Raw genomic sequence first — 16541 nt, 5'->3', positions numbered from 1 at the left:
AAAACTCTTCATTTGTTATATATCCATCTTGTGCCAGGGATATTTTTTATATATGTTATCTTGTTTTGTCCTTTGAATAGCCTTTTAAGATAGGCAATATTATTTTTATTTCAGAGGCGAGAAGATAGGCTCAGACATCAGTACTTTGTTCAGATGGTCTTTAAATGCTATAAATAAAAACAAAATGAGCAAACAATAATCTTGAAACAAAATAAAATGCTGCCAGTAGGGGACTGAATGACTGCTTAAATCACGGTACATCCATATTATGTAATATGCAGCCCATTAAAAAATCAATTAGAGCTACACCAGTTGACTTGGAAGGATTTCAATGAGATATTATTGAAAAAAGTAAGGTGGAGAAAGTGCATATGATAAGATCACATTTTTTTAAAATAAAAATTCTTGTGTGTGTATATACATAGATATAGAAGGTGGGGGTGATGTGGGTATCTAAGTAAAGGGAATAAAAGAAGGGTGGAGGGTGGCAAATGGAAAGGAAAAAGAAGAATACTTTAAAAAGATGTATTTATAAATGTATAGAGGCAGTAAATATGATCTTATAAGATCAAAAAACAAATACAAATAAAATGTTCTGTGTGGACAAATAATTTGTTCAAGGCCATATGGCAAGAAGGTGATGGAGTACAAATGAATTAAATTCAGCGCTAATTTAAAAAGACTATTCTTTTTAAACAAAATGCATGGTTCATTGCAGCATTCTCTTCTAGAAAACTAACTGCAAAGTAAATAGTAATATCTTTCTGCAAAAGAATAGCAGGATTGTTAATGTACGTTGATTCTCTGTAGTTTAGATTGCATCATACCTGGTTGTTTAGGTCAGGAGTATTTTTCCTTGTTTCAAATTCATTAATAGACAGTTTTAAGCATTAATTTTTCAGAAAGATCTCTTTTTGATGTCTCTTTCTTATAGTTACAGATTTATGGTAATGGAAAGACTAGGAATAGATTTACAGAAGATCTCAGACCAGAATGGTACCTTTAAAAAGTCAGCCGTCCTGCAGCTAGGTATCCGAATGGTAAGAAGGAATGACTGACTTCACATGCTTCATTTTCAGATTATTTACATGTTACAATATACAAATATTTGCCCTTTGTGGAATTATCAGAGAATGAAGGATTATTGCCCCAGAAATGTCAGTTATTGAGAGTAGAGGGTATTTTGGTGAAATTGATAACTGTGGGCTCTGTAAGTGACAGAATGTGCTGTGTTTGGCACTGCAAACTCAATTAGGCATTGGTTCTACAGTCTGATCCTTTTTTTTCCCTCACAGCTCTATTTTACATACCAGAACAAGCTTTCATTGCAGTAAGAATAACCTTTCTTTTGTCAGTTATATTTGTAACAATGAAAATCATGACAAAATATATTTTTTTCCATACTAAACATGGTGGTCTGGGGGTACTATAAAGTTTTTATTATGAGTCTGGGATGGTGGCAATAATTAGTTGTGGCAATGAATAATATATACTTTGCCAAATAAGAAGCGATGAAATCTTAATAGCACCCATGCACACATTTGTTTATACCACATATTTGTCTTATCTTGCTTGTGTTTTGTTTGCTAAAGTCTCCATTTTTTTTTCCATTTTTAATAGAATGAAGCTACTCATACCAGGTTGGGATGTGGCAAATAGAACACATTAATTTTCCCATTCATCCATTAATCCATCCACCCAGCCAGTAAATGTTTGTTGAACACTAGGTGTGTGTAACATGGAAGGCAGAAGGGCTTTAAAGATGAAACTAAGGAGTTTTCTATTACTGTACAGAGGAAGAATGCCTTTCCCTGTACTCAGGGACATGGTCTTTTGTTCTGAGGTCCTCAAGAACCTATAATTGATTTATAAGTATTGTTTGGGTGAGGAATTGCTGAGTGGGTTTCATGATTATTTCACTATGGGTCTCTGATTTTATGCTGTATTTTTCCTCATTGCACAGTGTGGTTTGGCCACTGGGCTATCAGGAGCAAAGGCATAAGCATTTTTGATTTCTGGTTTCCTTCCTTTGGAGGTTCAATTAAAACACTTGATATTAGAGGATCAGTTTATTTAACTTTTTTCCAGGAGGAGCAACTAGAAGATGTGATATGTTAGAACAGAGTAATAAACCAGTAATTGTGAAACATATCACTTTGTCATTGTTAGTATAAATAAAATCCCATGTTATTCTATATTCAAAATGTTCAAGTTGATCATGAGTTCTAAATAGATAGCAGTATAACCTTATATTATCTGTTTCTTTTCACAGTTGGATGTACTGGAATATATACATGAAAATGAATATGTTCATGGTGATATAAAAGCAGCAAATCTACTTTTGGGTTACACAAATCCAGATCGGGTAAATACACATATTTAGCTTTTGCTTTTGGTAAAGGTCCTCAAAGTACCATAATGAAACATTCAAAAAACAAACTCCTAACTCAGAAGAGTTTACAAATGAGGGCTTAACATGGTCAATGTTATAATTTATCTTACCTTGCTTATCTAATTTAATGCTTACACCAAACTAAGTAGTAGTTAGGATGAGAAACTGAGAGTCAGAGGGGTTAAATAATACGTTAGTGGCCACATAGTTAAGAAATGGCTGAGCAGGAATTTAAAGTTTTGAGCAAATATAGATAAACAAAGAACCATCAAATTCCAGTGGGAGAAGGAATGGATTTATGCAGAGAAAAAAAATATAGCTGTCACATTAGTTCCTCTTCTCTGACTGTATAACCAATTAAAGTTTTAAATAGAGAAGCATTTCTAGTAGAACTTTCTGTGATGACGGATATATTCTGTGTCTGACTGTCCAACATGGCTGTTAAGTACTTGAAATGTGGCTAGTACAATACCAACTGCTGGCGAGTATACGGGGCAACAGAAACTCTCATTCATTGCTGATAGGAATGAAAAATGATATAGCCACTTTGGAAAACAGTTTGGCAGTTCTTAGAAAACTAAAATACTCTTACCATACCATCCAGCAGTTGTGCTCCTTGGTATTTACCCAAATGGGTTGAAAACTTACATTCTTACATTCACACAAAAACCTGCACACAGATGCTTATAGTAGTTTTAGTCATACATGTCAAAACGTTGAAGCAACCAAGATGTCCTTCAGTAGGTGAAAGGATAAATAAACTGTGATACATTCAGATAATGGAGTATTATTCAGTGCTGAGAAGAAACAAACTATAAAGCCATGAAAAGACATGGAGGAAACTTAAATGCGTATTACTTACTACATGAAAAAAGCCAATTTGAAAGACTATACTGCATAATTCCAACTATAAGAATTGTGGAAAAGGCAAAACTTTGGAGACAATAAAAAGATTAATGGTTGCCTGGAATTTGAAAAGAGGGGAGTGATAAATAGGTGGAGCACAGAGGATTTTTAGGGCAATGAAACTACTCTGTTTGATACTGTAATGGCTATGTGTCATTATATGTTTGTCAAGACCCATAGAATATACAACACCAAGAGTCAGCCTTAAAGTAAACTATGGACTTATGTGATAATGATGTGTCAATGTAAGTTCATCTGTTGTAAAAGATGTACCACTCTGGTGAGGAATATTGATAGTGGGAGAGGCTGTATGTGTGGGCACTGGAGATATATGGGAACGCACTGTACTTTCCACTCAATCTTACCTAAATTGCTTTAAATTTAGCTAAATTGAATATAAAATTTCTCTTAAAAAGGCTATTTAAGAAATGTGGCTTATGTTTTTAAATATGAAAACATTAATATTGAGGAACTGAATGTTTAAATAACTAAACATAAGTAGTAGCTATTGGCTCATCACAGGTTTAAAGACTTAAAAAATTGAGTCTATAAAAATTTTAAAAAATGTAGTTAAATATTTAATCTCTGTATAGGAAAGAAATTTCTAAATAAAAATGCAAGAGAAAAATCTAAACAGAAAATATTGACAAATTTAAAATTTTAAGATGTCTTTGTATTAAGAAAGTTGAAAAAGTGAAAGGTAAATGAGAAATTGTAAAATATATTTATGACAAATACTTGAGAATATCTAGCAAGCACTAAAAAAAATAAGAAAAACACCAAATGCTTTCTTAAAGCAATGCTCAAAAGGAATGAACAGACAAAACAGAGAAGAAACACAACTGTCCTGGAAACAGATGAAAAAAATGTCACCTTCGCTAAAATTGAAAAGATAAGGGGATCAAAACAGTGAGGCACTATTTTTAAAGGATTTATCAAATTGGAATAGTTTAAAATAATAATCTGTTAATCTTGAGGCTGATGAAGGTACTGGCACTTGTATAATCCCTTTGGGAATGTAAGTTAAATATGAGTAAGAGAATAAATTAAGTTAATGGAAGGGAAATTTGTTAATACATATTAAAAGCCTTTAAAAGTCTGCATACTTTTTTAGGGTTAGGTTTATTGAGATATAATTTACAATAGTCACCCTTTTAAATATACAGTTTGATGTGTTTTGACACGTGTATATTATGTAACCACTACCATCATCATGATACAGAACATTTCTTTTATCCCCAAAAGTTCCGTCATTTCCCTTTACAGTCAGTTTTCTTCTCTTGCCCCCAACCTCTGGTAATGATTTCTGCTCCTACATTTTTACATTTTCAGGAATATATATAAATATATAAATAGAACTGTAAGGTATGTACTCTATTGTGTCCGTCTTCCTTAGTGTAATGCTTTTGAGATTTATCCTTGTATTTCATTAGTAGTTCATTCCTTTTTGTTGCTGGGTAGTATTCCACTGAAAACTACTACAATTTTGTTTGCCTGTTGATGTATAACTGGGTTGTTTCCAGTTTTTGACAATTATGAATAAAGCTTCTAGCATTCATGTACAATCTTTTGTGGAGGCATATGTTTTAGTTTCATCTGGGTAAACAGAAGTAGAATTTCTGAGTCATACGGAAGTGTATATTTAACTTAAAAACTGCCAAAGTATTTTCTGGAGTGATCTTACCATTATATATTCCCATCAGCAATGTGTGATAATTCATTTGCTCCACATCTTAGTTCCATTAGCTTTTTAAATTTTAGTCATTATAGCAGATATATAGGAATATCTAGTAATTTAAATTTATATTAATCATCTCTAATGACTGTTATTAAACTCTCTTCTAATATACAGCCAATATCATACTATCTGGATTAGTATAGCCTCATAGTCTTAAAATTAGGTAGTGTGAGTCTTCCAGTTTTGTTCTTTTTTTTTCCAAAAAATTTTTGGCTATTCTGGCTGCTTTGTAGCCAGAGTAACTGAGAATGGTGACGACTATGAGTTGATTTCATTACTGATGGCATTACCAAAAGTGATACTGAGTAGTGATTTTGAGTAACATCCATTTGGCTCTATCTCCCGGTGTCACTAGTGAAGAAAGTTGAAGCAGTTTAACTAAAATCACAACTTTTATTTCAGTAGTATAGATGCTATCCTCCATCTGGAAGGACACCCCTTTGTTGATTAGAAGCATATTTCATGCACCAGCTTACATTCCTGCTCTTATATAAAGCCTTTTTTGATGATTCTGGGCTATACTGACCTTATCATTTTTCTTATGTCCTTTATCTCCTAATGTATACTTTAAATCCGTGAGCACTCAGGTCTCACTTGCCTTGTGTTTTCTTACATTCAGAACTAGAACGAACTCTTTAAGACTTATAGGTAGGTATACTTCTCCTTCTTTTGTCTTTCTTATAGCACATATGTTTGTGTTCCTTTCCTATAATCAATCCTTCAAGAAATACTTTATTGATTGTTTTAGACATGGGGCCAGTCTTGATGCACTGTCATCTCACTTAGTGCCAGGAATACCTTGATTGCTAAGCTCCTTGCCCCATCATGCTCCATATGTTTCTGTTCCAAAGCTGCCTACTAAGTCAAAGAGGACAGCCCTCACAGAGAAGAACAGCTCTTCATGTCAATGCAGGATACCTGTGATTTTTAAAAACACTTGTCACAGTGCCTTCTTGACTACTTGGAGTTGTGCTGAACTGAGAGTGAGGGTACTAAGTTCCATTGAGCAGAACTGTGGCCTTTAGCAAATCATTTAACCTGTTTGGACTTTGGCTAAATGATCTCAAAAGTTTTCTCTAGCTCTAAAATTCTATGATTCTCTGAAAGTGTGTTCTCCAAATACTTAATGCTCACTGCAGAAAGTAATGTTTATGTTTCCAAAGTGTCTTGCCTATTTTTGTACAGTTAAGGAAGTTAAAAAGTTTAAATTTAGGAAAAAAAATAATGATCTGGGAGAAGAAATTGTAGTACCTGACCTGTATCTGGTAGCAAAATACGCACTTTCAGATTTCCTAGGATATTCATAGGGTAGGGTCATAAGCCTCATTAAAGCTGCTTGTTCACTGTTTGCTAGAGGGAATTCTAACACAATCCATTTATCAATCATGCTTGCTTGTAAAGTGGAGTGTGATTGTGTTTGTAAGAATTTTACATGGAATGTGCACATAATACAGTTAGATACATACAATACATAATACACTTAGAAGTAGCATTTCCTTTGTTGAACATATAAAAATTAAGTTCTGGTCACCTCTGTATATGAACACATATAAAATTTAGTTCTAATGATACCCTTATCTTTCATTATCTCTACAGTAGTATTACATATCTTAGCTGGATGATACTATAATATTAATAGGTAATATAGCTGGTGAGGCTACTATAAAGTATTCTGTTACCATGTGAATGGATTATATCATAGAACATAGATTAAATAACATAGTGGTGTTTATACTCACTCATAGCATGCAATAAGATGCAAGTTATTCTTTTTTTCCTTCCTAGGGAGGTTCTGCTGTATATTTTCAGTTAAGCAAAAGAGACTTTGGAAATTGTTCCTGTGGTTTTATTTATTTGGACTTTTAAAATCAATATTTTATGAGTTTTATGTTAATAGGATTATTTTTAAAATACATACTTTCACTGAATTTTTCTTTATCTCAGGATAGCTATTTGTCATATGAATATATTGTTTTTGAGCTTTAATAATTTCCTATGTATCTCTTTTTCACAGATCAGTTCTATAAACTATCTTAAGGTTCTTTCAGTATGATTTGTCAAATGAAAATAAAGTCAACCCCAAATTTTATTTCTATCTAACTGTGTAATGTTAGTACTGCTGTTTTACTAAACTCTAATATGTTTATTAAAATATTTTAAAATTGTTTAATCACATGCATTTTTTAGCTTAGTAGTGTTCCTATTATCAAAATTCTTTAACATGGGTGTAATCAGATTAGAGCCATATTTAAAAATTCTTATTTTGATATATTATGCAAGTGATAGCCATCTGAATATGGACTACTAGAGTGTTATTATTGGAAGGTAGTGATGGGTAGAAAATATTGAAGAAAACAACATAATAATTATAATTTAGAAGCTGTAGTTTCCATATTTACAATTTTTGTGAAGCTTATTTTCCAGTGCTAATAAGACTCTGAAGCAAGTAAGAACCTGTTAAACATATAATTTTGCCTTTAGGATAATAAACCATTTTTAACCTTTTATTTAAAAAATTTTCAAACTTACTGAAAAATAGAGAACTCCATATGCCTATCACTTTAATTTAAGAATTAACATTTAAAAATTTTGATCTATTTTTTGACTGATATATTGTAAAGTAAATTGTAGATATCATGACATTTTACCTAAATACTTAAGTATCTGTGCATCTCCCCAAAATAAGGGCAATTCACCATATTATCACAATGTTATTAACACTGGTAACAAAATTAACAATCATTCCTTAATATCAGATACAATTTTATTTCTCCCACTTTCTTCTTTATCCTAAAATTTATGAGAATATCGGAATACAGATAATTATTTCAGTTTCACTTGCATTCTTTTCCTTTTTTTAATGACTTGTTTTTCAGTAGTCTTTTTTGTGCCATAGCTTTCTTTTCTGTAAGTCGAGTAAATTTATATCATGTAATATCTTTGGTCTCTTTTCTCTCTCATAGCCTCTGATTCACTGGATAGAACTGGTTGTTAGCTACAAATCTGATTTAAGAAACTACTGGTACAGAACCAGGTGAATGTGATTCCTTTCAGTTATATGTTTATCAGGAGAGCAAGTTTCTTGTATAAATAGGAAGACAGGGATTGTGTTTCATTTGCTGTTATGTTTCCAGCAGCTGGCACAGAGCATGGAATATAATAAGCTCTCAATAAATAAGTGAGAAATTGAATAGATTAATATATAAGTAAATCAGTTACTTAATCAATGTTCAGAAGTAATAGACAAAACCAACCAAGTGGAGCTGGTTGTAGTATAGCCAGGTACAGTAACCAAGTTATTTGTACATTTCTTAAATTTCTATTAGGAGAGACCTAGCCACTGTGTCAAGAGACCTTTAGTATTTAGTATAGCCATTATGAGCATTTTCTTGTGGATAAAACTCTGTTAGCATATTCACAAAGAGTAACTGAGAATGGTGACTACTATGAGTTGAATTGTGTCCCTTCAAAAGCTTTTGATGTCTTCACCCCTACTGCTTGTGAATATGTCCTTATTTGGAAATAGGGCCCTTGACGGTGATCAGGTTGAGACGAGATCATTAGGGAGGGCCCTAATATAATAAAAAGGGGAAATTTGAATACAGACATGCATAAAGGGAAGACAATATGGAGAGATGGGGAGAATATCATCTATAAGCCACGAAATACCTGAGGCTATCAGAACCTAGGAGAGAGGCATGGAACAGATTATCCCTCACAGCTCTCACAAGAAACCAGCCCTGCTGACACCTTGATTTCAGACTTCTAGCCTCCAGAACTGTGAAACATTACATTTTTGTTGTTTAAGCACCAGTTCATGGTATCTTGTTACAGTATCCCTGCAAAACTAATACAGGGACTTAGACATAAATCTTTGGGTGGAGGTTGAGATCATAAATTTTCCAAATAATTTTAATAGGAATCTCAAGATAATGTTCTATTCCATGTAAATTGCTAACACCTTATCATGAATACCAGTGTATTTTAGCCATATGTGAGCTTTGAGCAACAGAATAGGGAAAGAGAAAAAATAGGGAAAATTGGGAACAGAGGGCAGAAAGAAATATCTACTTTTATTCTGCGTATGGCCACTCCAGGTAGGGCCAAATCAGTTGGTCTTCCTAAAATGATTTGTTCTTACATAAGGCCTTCAAGAAGTTAGTTCTTTAACACTGCAGCCTCAACCCCTGGGTGGTGAACTGGTACCAGTCTGAGGCCTGTTAGGAACTAGGCCACAGAGCAGGAGGTGAGCAGCTGGCAAGTGAGTGAAGCTTCATTTGTATTTACAGCTGTTCGCCACGGCCGGCATCACCGCATAAACTCCGCCTCCTGTCAGATCAGCAGCGACATTCGATTCTCATAGGAGTGGGAACCCTACTGTAAACTGTGCATGCGGGGGATCTAGGTTGCCTGCTCCTTATGAGAATCTAATGCCTGATGATCTGAGGTGGAGCTGAGGCACTGATGCAACACTGGGGAGCGGCTTCAAACAGATTATCTTTAGCAGAGAAATTTGACTGCATGATAAATGTAATGCGCTTAAATTACTTCCACACCATCCCCAGCAACCCCACAGTCCGTGGAAAAGTTGTCTTCCATGAAACTGGTCCCTGGTGCCAAAAAGGTTGGGGACCGCTGCTTTAACATATGTAATGGGATCTATTGGGATCCCCACTTCATTATGTAGTCTACTTATTTATTCAGAAGTGTCCTTGTACAGGATCAGAAAGAAGATATAAAAAGAAAGGTGTTTACTTTTTCCTAATCCCAGACAAAAGGTTTGACAGAAGAAAGTTGGAACTGTTTTCTGAAGCTATATTTTGTGTGACTTTCAATTTTGGGGATTCAGTGTAGCATAGTTAAAGATTTGAGCTCTGGGATCAGACTCCCTCCCTGAGTTTGAGTTTTGGCTCTATGTTTTGTTACCTCTGTGTTCTTAGCCAAGTTATTTTACCCCTTTTATCATCTCTTTTTACCTATTTGGCATCTAAAAATAAGAATAATGATACCTCCCTCAAAGTGATATTTTAAGGATCAAATTATTTAAACATGTAAAGGTCTTAGACTAGCATCCAGCAAATAGTAAGCACTTAGTAATTAGAAAATTTTTTTATAGTTGTTATGCTAATAACAAAAGAACACCTTATCTTATTTTTCTCCACAATAATTCTTTAGATTTATGAAACAAGACTTATATTCTAGTTAGATATTAAGAAAATGATAATGAATTAGGCTTAATAAGTGTAATTCTCCCCAGGTATGTAGTTTGATGATAGACATCCTCCTAGTTACAGGAACTAGAACATTAGGGTCTAATTTCTATGATAAGGGGAAAAGTTTTCATACTTTAGTAAGGTATGTACTCTATAAGTGTACAGTGATCCATTTAACAAATCATCTATCCCCAATAATATAGTTCCCAAGAAAATGCTTTTGAAAATTAGTGTTTTGCAGTCTACACTCAGTACATGTTTATTGAATGCCTAGTGAGTTCCAGTGGTTATAATTCTATTTCTGAAAGCCAGATACATACCTGACCAAAGAACTGTTTATGACCAAAATATTTGAGCATCCTGATTTACAAAGGGTTACATAGGGTTACTTACAGGCTTAAAAAAAAAAATTAGTGTGGGAAAATGGCCTATTAGAGTGGGAAAATGGCCTTTCTGAATTTTGAATTACTCATTGAGCTGTGTAAATTGGATGGATTAAGAAGTATCTTTGATTAGGGGCTGTTTAAAACCATTGAACTCCAAGGGGCTATGCAGCTATCCATGTAAGTAAGAATGGTGCTATTGCTGACAACCTCAAATGCTGTCTTTGAAATTAATATAATTTATAGTTAGTGTATTATAAGTAGGCTATTTCCAGTGCTGGATAGCTATGTTTTATGTAGACACACCTTACATATGTTGAATCTTTTTATAATACAGCAATAATAATCAAATTGTATCAGCTAACATTTTGTGAGTATCTGCTGTTTACAGATATATCAAGCTCTGTTAATGCTTAGTGACATATTGAAAAGTCTTGATTAGGTTCAGATTTGAATTAGACAAGAAGGAAGACCATTAAGTGGATGCAATCCAGGTTCTCCTCTTCCATTGCTTCTTTATTTTGTTAAAGGATAGATACAAGTTTTGTGTCTTGATATAGATGAAAATTAAAAAGAGAGGGTATTATAGGTTTCTCTATATAATCCTTCAGAACTTGTGTCAAAAGGACAAATTTGAAAGAGACTGTAATTGGAAAGGTTTCTATGATAGATGAAGGTATTTTTAGTAAAGAAGCAACCACTATGAACTATTGAGGGAATTTCCCCCAAAAGTGTGGAAAGTATATTAAGTCACAGTCCTATTTGATCAAATAAGTTTTCACATTCTTCCAGGAAGGAATAGAAAAGCAAGTCATGGGGTCAAAATGCTAATATCATTTAGAATATTGCTAAATATACCTCAGAGTTTTGGCACTTGAATTCATGGCACCATTTGAGGCGGTCGCAGCCGTGGGCCTGCAGGGCAGTGGGTGCAGTGAGGTGGCAGTGGTAAGAGGCTGTCTTCTCTGGCGCTTGTTCGTATGACTTCATGGGTGTGTCTTGAAGTCTCTACTCTCGGTGAATAGTAAATATAAAGAAACAGAAAGGATACAATTCCAGATTGGAAATATGAATAGGTCATTATGAGATCCAGGAGGAAAAAAATCCAACATAAAAGCAGATTATTTTAAGAATAAGCATGTTGTTTCCATCAAAAAACAAACTGCAGACTATACGGCTCACTAAAAGGTAAAGTGTCAAACTATAGTTTAGAAAAATATATCATCATGCTTATTCTAATAAACCTCATGTTTGAAAAGTAAGCTAGCACCTTTTTGTTTTACAATAGGGTATGCTAATTAAAAGAATTTAACTGTATAAAGTAGTCTAAATTATGATAAGGTATTAGATTGTACGACAGGAAAAATTTAGTGTATCTACTCAACATCGTTCTTCAAAAGTGAGCCTCATTTTTGGGACTGTATCTGCATCTCTTCTCTAATGTGGCTCTGCATGGTGGAGCTAAGATAGTGAACAAATGTGATTTAATGGGTGGTCACATCCCAATGGACAGTGACACTTGTTCACATTAGGGTTCTGCTGCTTTCTTTGCAAGCTCCAAATGTCTTGTATCCCTTCTTCAGTTTATTGTCTCCTATCAATCATATCAACATCATATCAAGTATTGAGAAATGCTTTCATTTCAGCCAGGCTGACAGTCAAGGAAGGCAGGAAGCCTTCCTTTGGTGGGAAGGAAGCCTTTTACTTTTTCCGTAGACCACTACTCTGTCACTTAGTTCTCCATAAACTGACAGAACCAGGAGGTAGCTGAATTAGGGTGTTAGTCACTGATCAGCCATTTTGCTTTTGGTACAGAAGTGATTAAATAATTTTCTTTCCAAATCTCCTCTTCCTCTACTTGTTCCTTTTCTCTATTTATTGAATCCTCAGCTGACTGGCCAGTTAAACTGTTTTCAGAGTTAAACTGTTAAGCTGTTTTCAGAGTTATCTTTTGATAGCCAGTTAAACTGTTTTCAGAGTTGTCTTTTGACTCTCGCAACCCACTTCCCAGTAACTTATGGGTCTCTTCGTTTCCCTTCTGTTCACCAGCACCCTGGTCCAGCCTCCCATTGCCTCTAGCCTGGACTCTCTGCTTCCATTTCCTTCTTATGATGCTGCTAGTGCTAGTAATGTTATTTATTGCTTGCCAAAAAAGCATTCAGTGACATCTATTTACTTACAAAAATTGTGTCCCAGCTTCATAACATGGCTTCCAAGGCTCCCTGTAAACTGATGCAAACCTTTTTGTCCGGGTTATGTTGTGTTTCCACCAACCTTTCTGGTCTCATCTCACACTGACCCATGCCCTGGTTTTCCCTGTTGTGTGTTACTTCTTCCCTGTCTCCGTCTGCGGAAATCTTAGATATTTTTCAGGGCCCAACTAAATGTTGTTTCTTTCTCTGAGTCTTCCTATTAGAAATATCCTTTCCTTGCTGTGAAATCTCATAGACTATTATGCTTTTGTCAGAATACATGTTAACTCTAGGCCTGTACATATGCTTATGGCATCTCCCTGTCCTCTGTGTGGGACATATGGAAAAAAAACAGCCTTCTGGTCAGACTGGTTTAGGTTCAAATCCCAGCTTTGCCAGTTACTAGAAGTTTATTTGTCTTATACAGAGCACCTCACCTTACTCATCCTATTTTCTCTTCCTCAGAAATCTTAAAATAACTTCTTAGGGTCATGAAGGATAATCATTTGACTTCAGTAAATCATTTAAAGCTCTTACATAACAAGTATTCAATAAATGTGCATTCCTTTTTCTTTTTCTTTCCATTTTAAAGTGTACAATTCCCGATAGTTTATTATGCTTGGCACTCAAATATCTGTTGAAAAGAATTTAGTTCAATTTTCCAATTATTAGCATCAAATCAATAAAAAATTTATTCAAACCTGTACAGAAGGCCTTAGAGTAGTTGCTGTCATGGATACAAAAATGTAGATATAACATTATCCTGGTCTCTTGTGCCCTGGGAGCTTACAGCCTCTAAATGTGGAGCAAGATATAAGTAAAAGAAAAGCTAAGTAACTTTGTATATAGTTAAAATAGCAAATTCATGTGGACATGGGTGAAAACCCAATACATTGCCTTGTAGTTAAAGGGATCTCTATATACAAAAATAGGATTCAGGTGTGAGTGGTGAATCCGGGCAGTATGGTAGGAAGTGGATAAAAGTACTTGGGATATCCCTGGAGGGGATCACCGTGAAGAACCCTTCACAGGGTCCTTCTTAACCATTAGCTTGACCCATCCATCTGGAAAAATAAAGCAGTGTGAGAGCCTACAAGCATCAGGAAACAAAGGAAACTGGAAGTAAAGGCTTAACTAAGTGTAGAACTTGAGAATATGGCATACATGGGTAAAATCTGGCTCAGTAAAATAGGAAGTGGATTTTTGAGACAGGCCTGCTTAGTAAAGGAAAAATTATGTTTTTCATGGTCATACCCAAAGGCTAATTTGTTTATCTTCATTTCATTCGTTACTCAAGGCTATGATTTATTGACCACCTGTGTCAAATTGGCTTCTCAGGGAGGCAGATGCTGAGACACAATTACAAGTACAAGGGCTTTATGGTGGGGGAGGGGGAGGAGGTGTATAGTAGCCATGACAGATAAAAGGGGAGGAAGCAGGATTGGACTGGGAAAGCTTTCAGAGTGGAACGTTGATCTGACACTTGAGAAAGGAAAGGAGACAAGAAGCAGAATTGGAGAGAGAGAGTCTCAGACTATGATGCAGATCTGACAAAATAGAGATTGCCCGTTGGAAGAGATTCTAGTTGGGAAGAAATGACCACACACTCTCCATGATCAGCCATTGGTGGGGCCTGCCCAGGAAGAGGGTGGCCTTAGTTTGCCTGCTGTGTCAGGTCCCAGTGGCCCTGCCCCTGGAGCCTGTCAGCTTGTTGCATTGCATTCCTCACAGGTGAAAGGCCACTTCTTTCTTGATGACATTGCATTTCAGTGGCTGCCACATAGTATTTTCAATATTAAAATTGAGAGTCCATGAAAGAATTAGTTCAAATTAGATGTTGAATCTAATTGGCAGAGCTGAGTTCACTAAAACAATAAAACCCTTGTAGAAGCTGTACTTAGCATTGGTTAACTTGCATTATCTGGGTGCATACATTATTTTTCATGTATTAAATGTGGATAATGACCTACATCTATTAGGTTTCAGTCCGAAACGTTGCTTCTTGGCATGCTCATGGCCAAAGAATGACCAGACATACCAAAGTTAGACAAGCACGAAAACAGGGTTTATTGAGGAGAGAAAAATAGGATTGTAGAGCAAGAGCAAGATACAGGTTTATAGAGCATGGTACATATGACACAGATGATGACTGGACCCATTTTTGCAGCCAAGTGAGAGCCAAAGGAAGTGCGCAAAAAGAGAGCTTGGTTGTGGTCTGGGTCTTGTTTTGTGGTATCTGGTTGGGGACCTCCCTGTGGTTCACACGTCACCACAGAATCACTTTGGAGGGTTGGGGAACTGCAGGACCTGAGTTTTACTGCACATGTGTGTTCTAGGTCACTTTCTGGACTTTCTGGTACCCACGTGGCTTGGCCTGTGGGCTAGAGTCTCCTCTGCATTCTTTTGCAGCTGGGGCACCAAGTTCTGATTGGCAGATTCGTAAGATATTCCCTCCTCCCCAGGTATGGAAAATTAGGGTTGGACAGGACCAAGATGAGGGCAACAGCACCCACTTTTGTCCCCAGGAAACCTGGAATCCCTCACTATCTTTCCTACCTACCTCACAAAGTTGTTAAAAAACATAATAGATATCTAAGAAAGGTGAGAAAAAGTGAGTACCATATGAGAGGCAGTACGGTGTAATAGATCTCTGAGTCAAAGTGAAGGGAAGCAGGTAGGGCTGTCCCTTGTACTCACGGAGAATGGAAATGGTTATTACATGCAGAAAAAGTGCAGAAAAAGAAAATCATTTAAAATGCTTTAAGGAGCTACCCATTTATACATTCCTACGGCTAGTCTTACTACGATGGAAATAGTCACCCCTTACCCAATCCTGTTGTAAATCTTGAGTTTCCTAGATAGTCTTGTTTAAAACCAGGGGTATTATAATATTTATACTTAAAGTGAAAAATATTAGCTAGTTATTTTTGATTTCACAGAGAAAAAAAGATAATATATAAAAAAAAGTTAACTGAAACAAAATTTTATTCTAGATTAGAGATTGGCAAACTTTTTCTGTAAAGAGTCAGATAGTAAATATTTTAGGCTTCTGTGAGCTCTGTGGGTCACATATGGTTCTCTGTTGCATTTTTTTCCTTCTTTCCTTCCCTTCTTTCCTTCCTTTCTATAAAAATGTAAAAAAATCATTTTTAGCTTTGAGGCATACAAAAATAGGACTTAGACTGTGACCCCTACTGTAGATTGAGTTCTTCTTAAACTTATTTTTGACTTCAATATAATTTCATAAATTGACAGAACCCCTAGTTCTATATTGTTTAAAAAAGAGAATGGAAGTTGGAAGTCATACTGGTCTGGACTTGAATCCTGTTTTCATCCTTTACTAGCTTTGTGACTTGGGGAAGTTATTTATGAATAACTGCTAGGATGCTCAGCTTTCTCATATGTAAAGTAAAACCAATGCTACCTGGCTGGGCGTGGTTGTGTGGATTTAATGAAATAATTTGTGAAAGGTACTTTGCCTAGTGATTATTACATAATGGAGACTCAGCAAATGTTGCTTCCTTTCCTCCATTCCTCCTCTTGTTTGCTAACATTTTCCATCCATTTTTTTCCCCTTTCTTTGAATTGTTCTAGGAAAATTCTAGGCTGTCTCTACTGTTATCTTAGTATTATAGAACTCTCAGTTTAACCTAATTTGAGTGTTTAGGGTCAAAGAGAAAACTTTCCTTCTGCCCTCCCTGAAGATTCACTGGAATG

General features: G+C 35.3%; 1 protein-coding gene across 1 annotated transcript in view; it reads left to right on the top strand.

Moving 5' to 3' along the window:
• VRK2 (VRK serine/threonine kinase 2) overlaps nucleotides 1–16541 on the top strand; it is a 94521-nt gene that overhangs the window by 33641 nt on the left and 44339 nt on the right. Inside the window, exons 5-6 of the mRNA XM_069494060.1 lie at nucleotides 935–1040; nucleotides 2273–2365. Of these exons, the coding sequence (XP_069350161.1) occupies nucleotides 935–1040; nucleotides 2273–2365 (199 nt within the window). The remainder of the gene's footprint in view (nucleotides 1–934; nucleotides 1041–2272; nucleotides 2366–16541) is intronic.

Source organism: Eulemur rufifrons, chromosome 19, assembly GCF_041146395.1.
Source record: "Eulemur rufifrons isolate Redbay chromosome 19, OSU_ERuf_1, whole genome shotgun sequence".
In the NCBI taxonomy this organism is placed as follows: domain Eukaryota; kingdom Metazoa; phylum Chordata; class Mammalia; order Primates; family Lemuridae; genus Eulemur; species Eulemur rufifrons.
The sequence above is the reverse complement of the archived record's forward strand: the minus strand, read 5'-3'. Positions and strand labels throughout refer to the sequence as shown.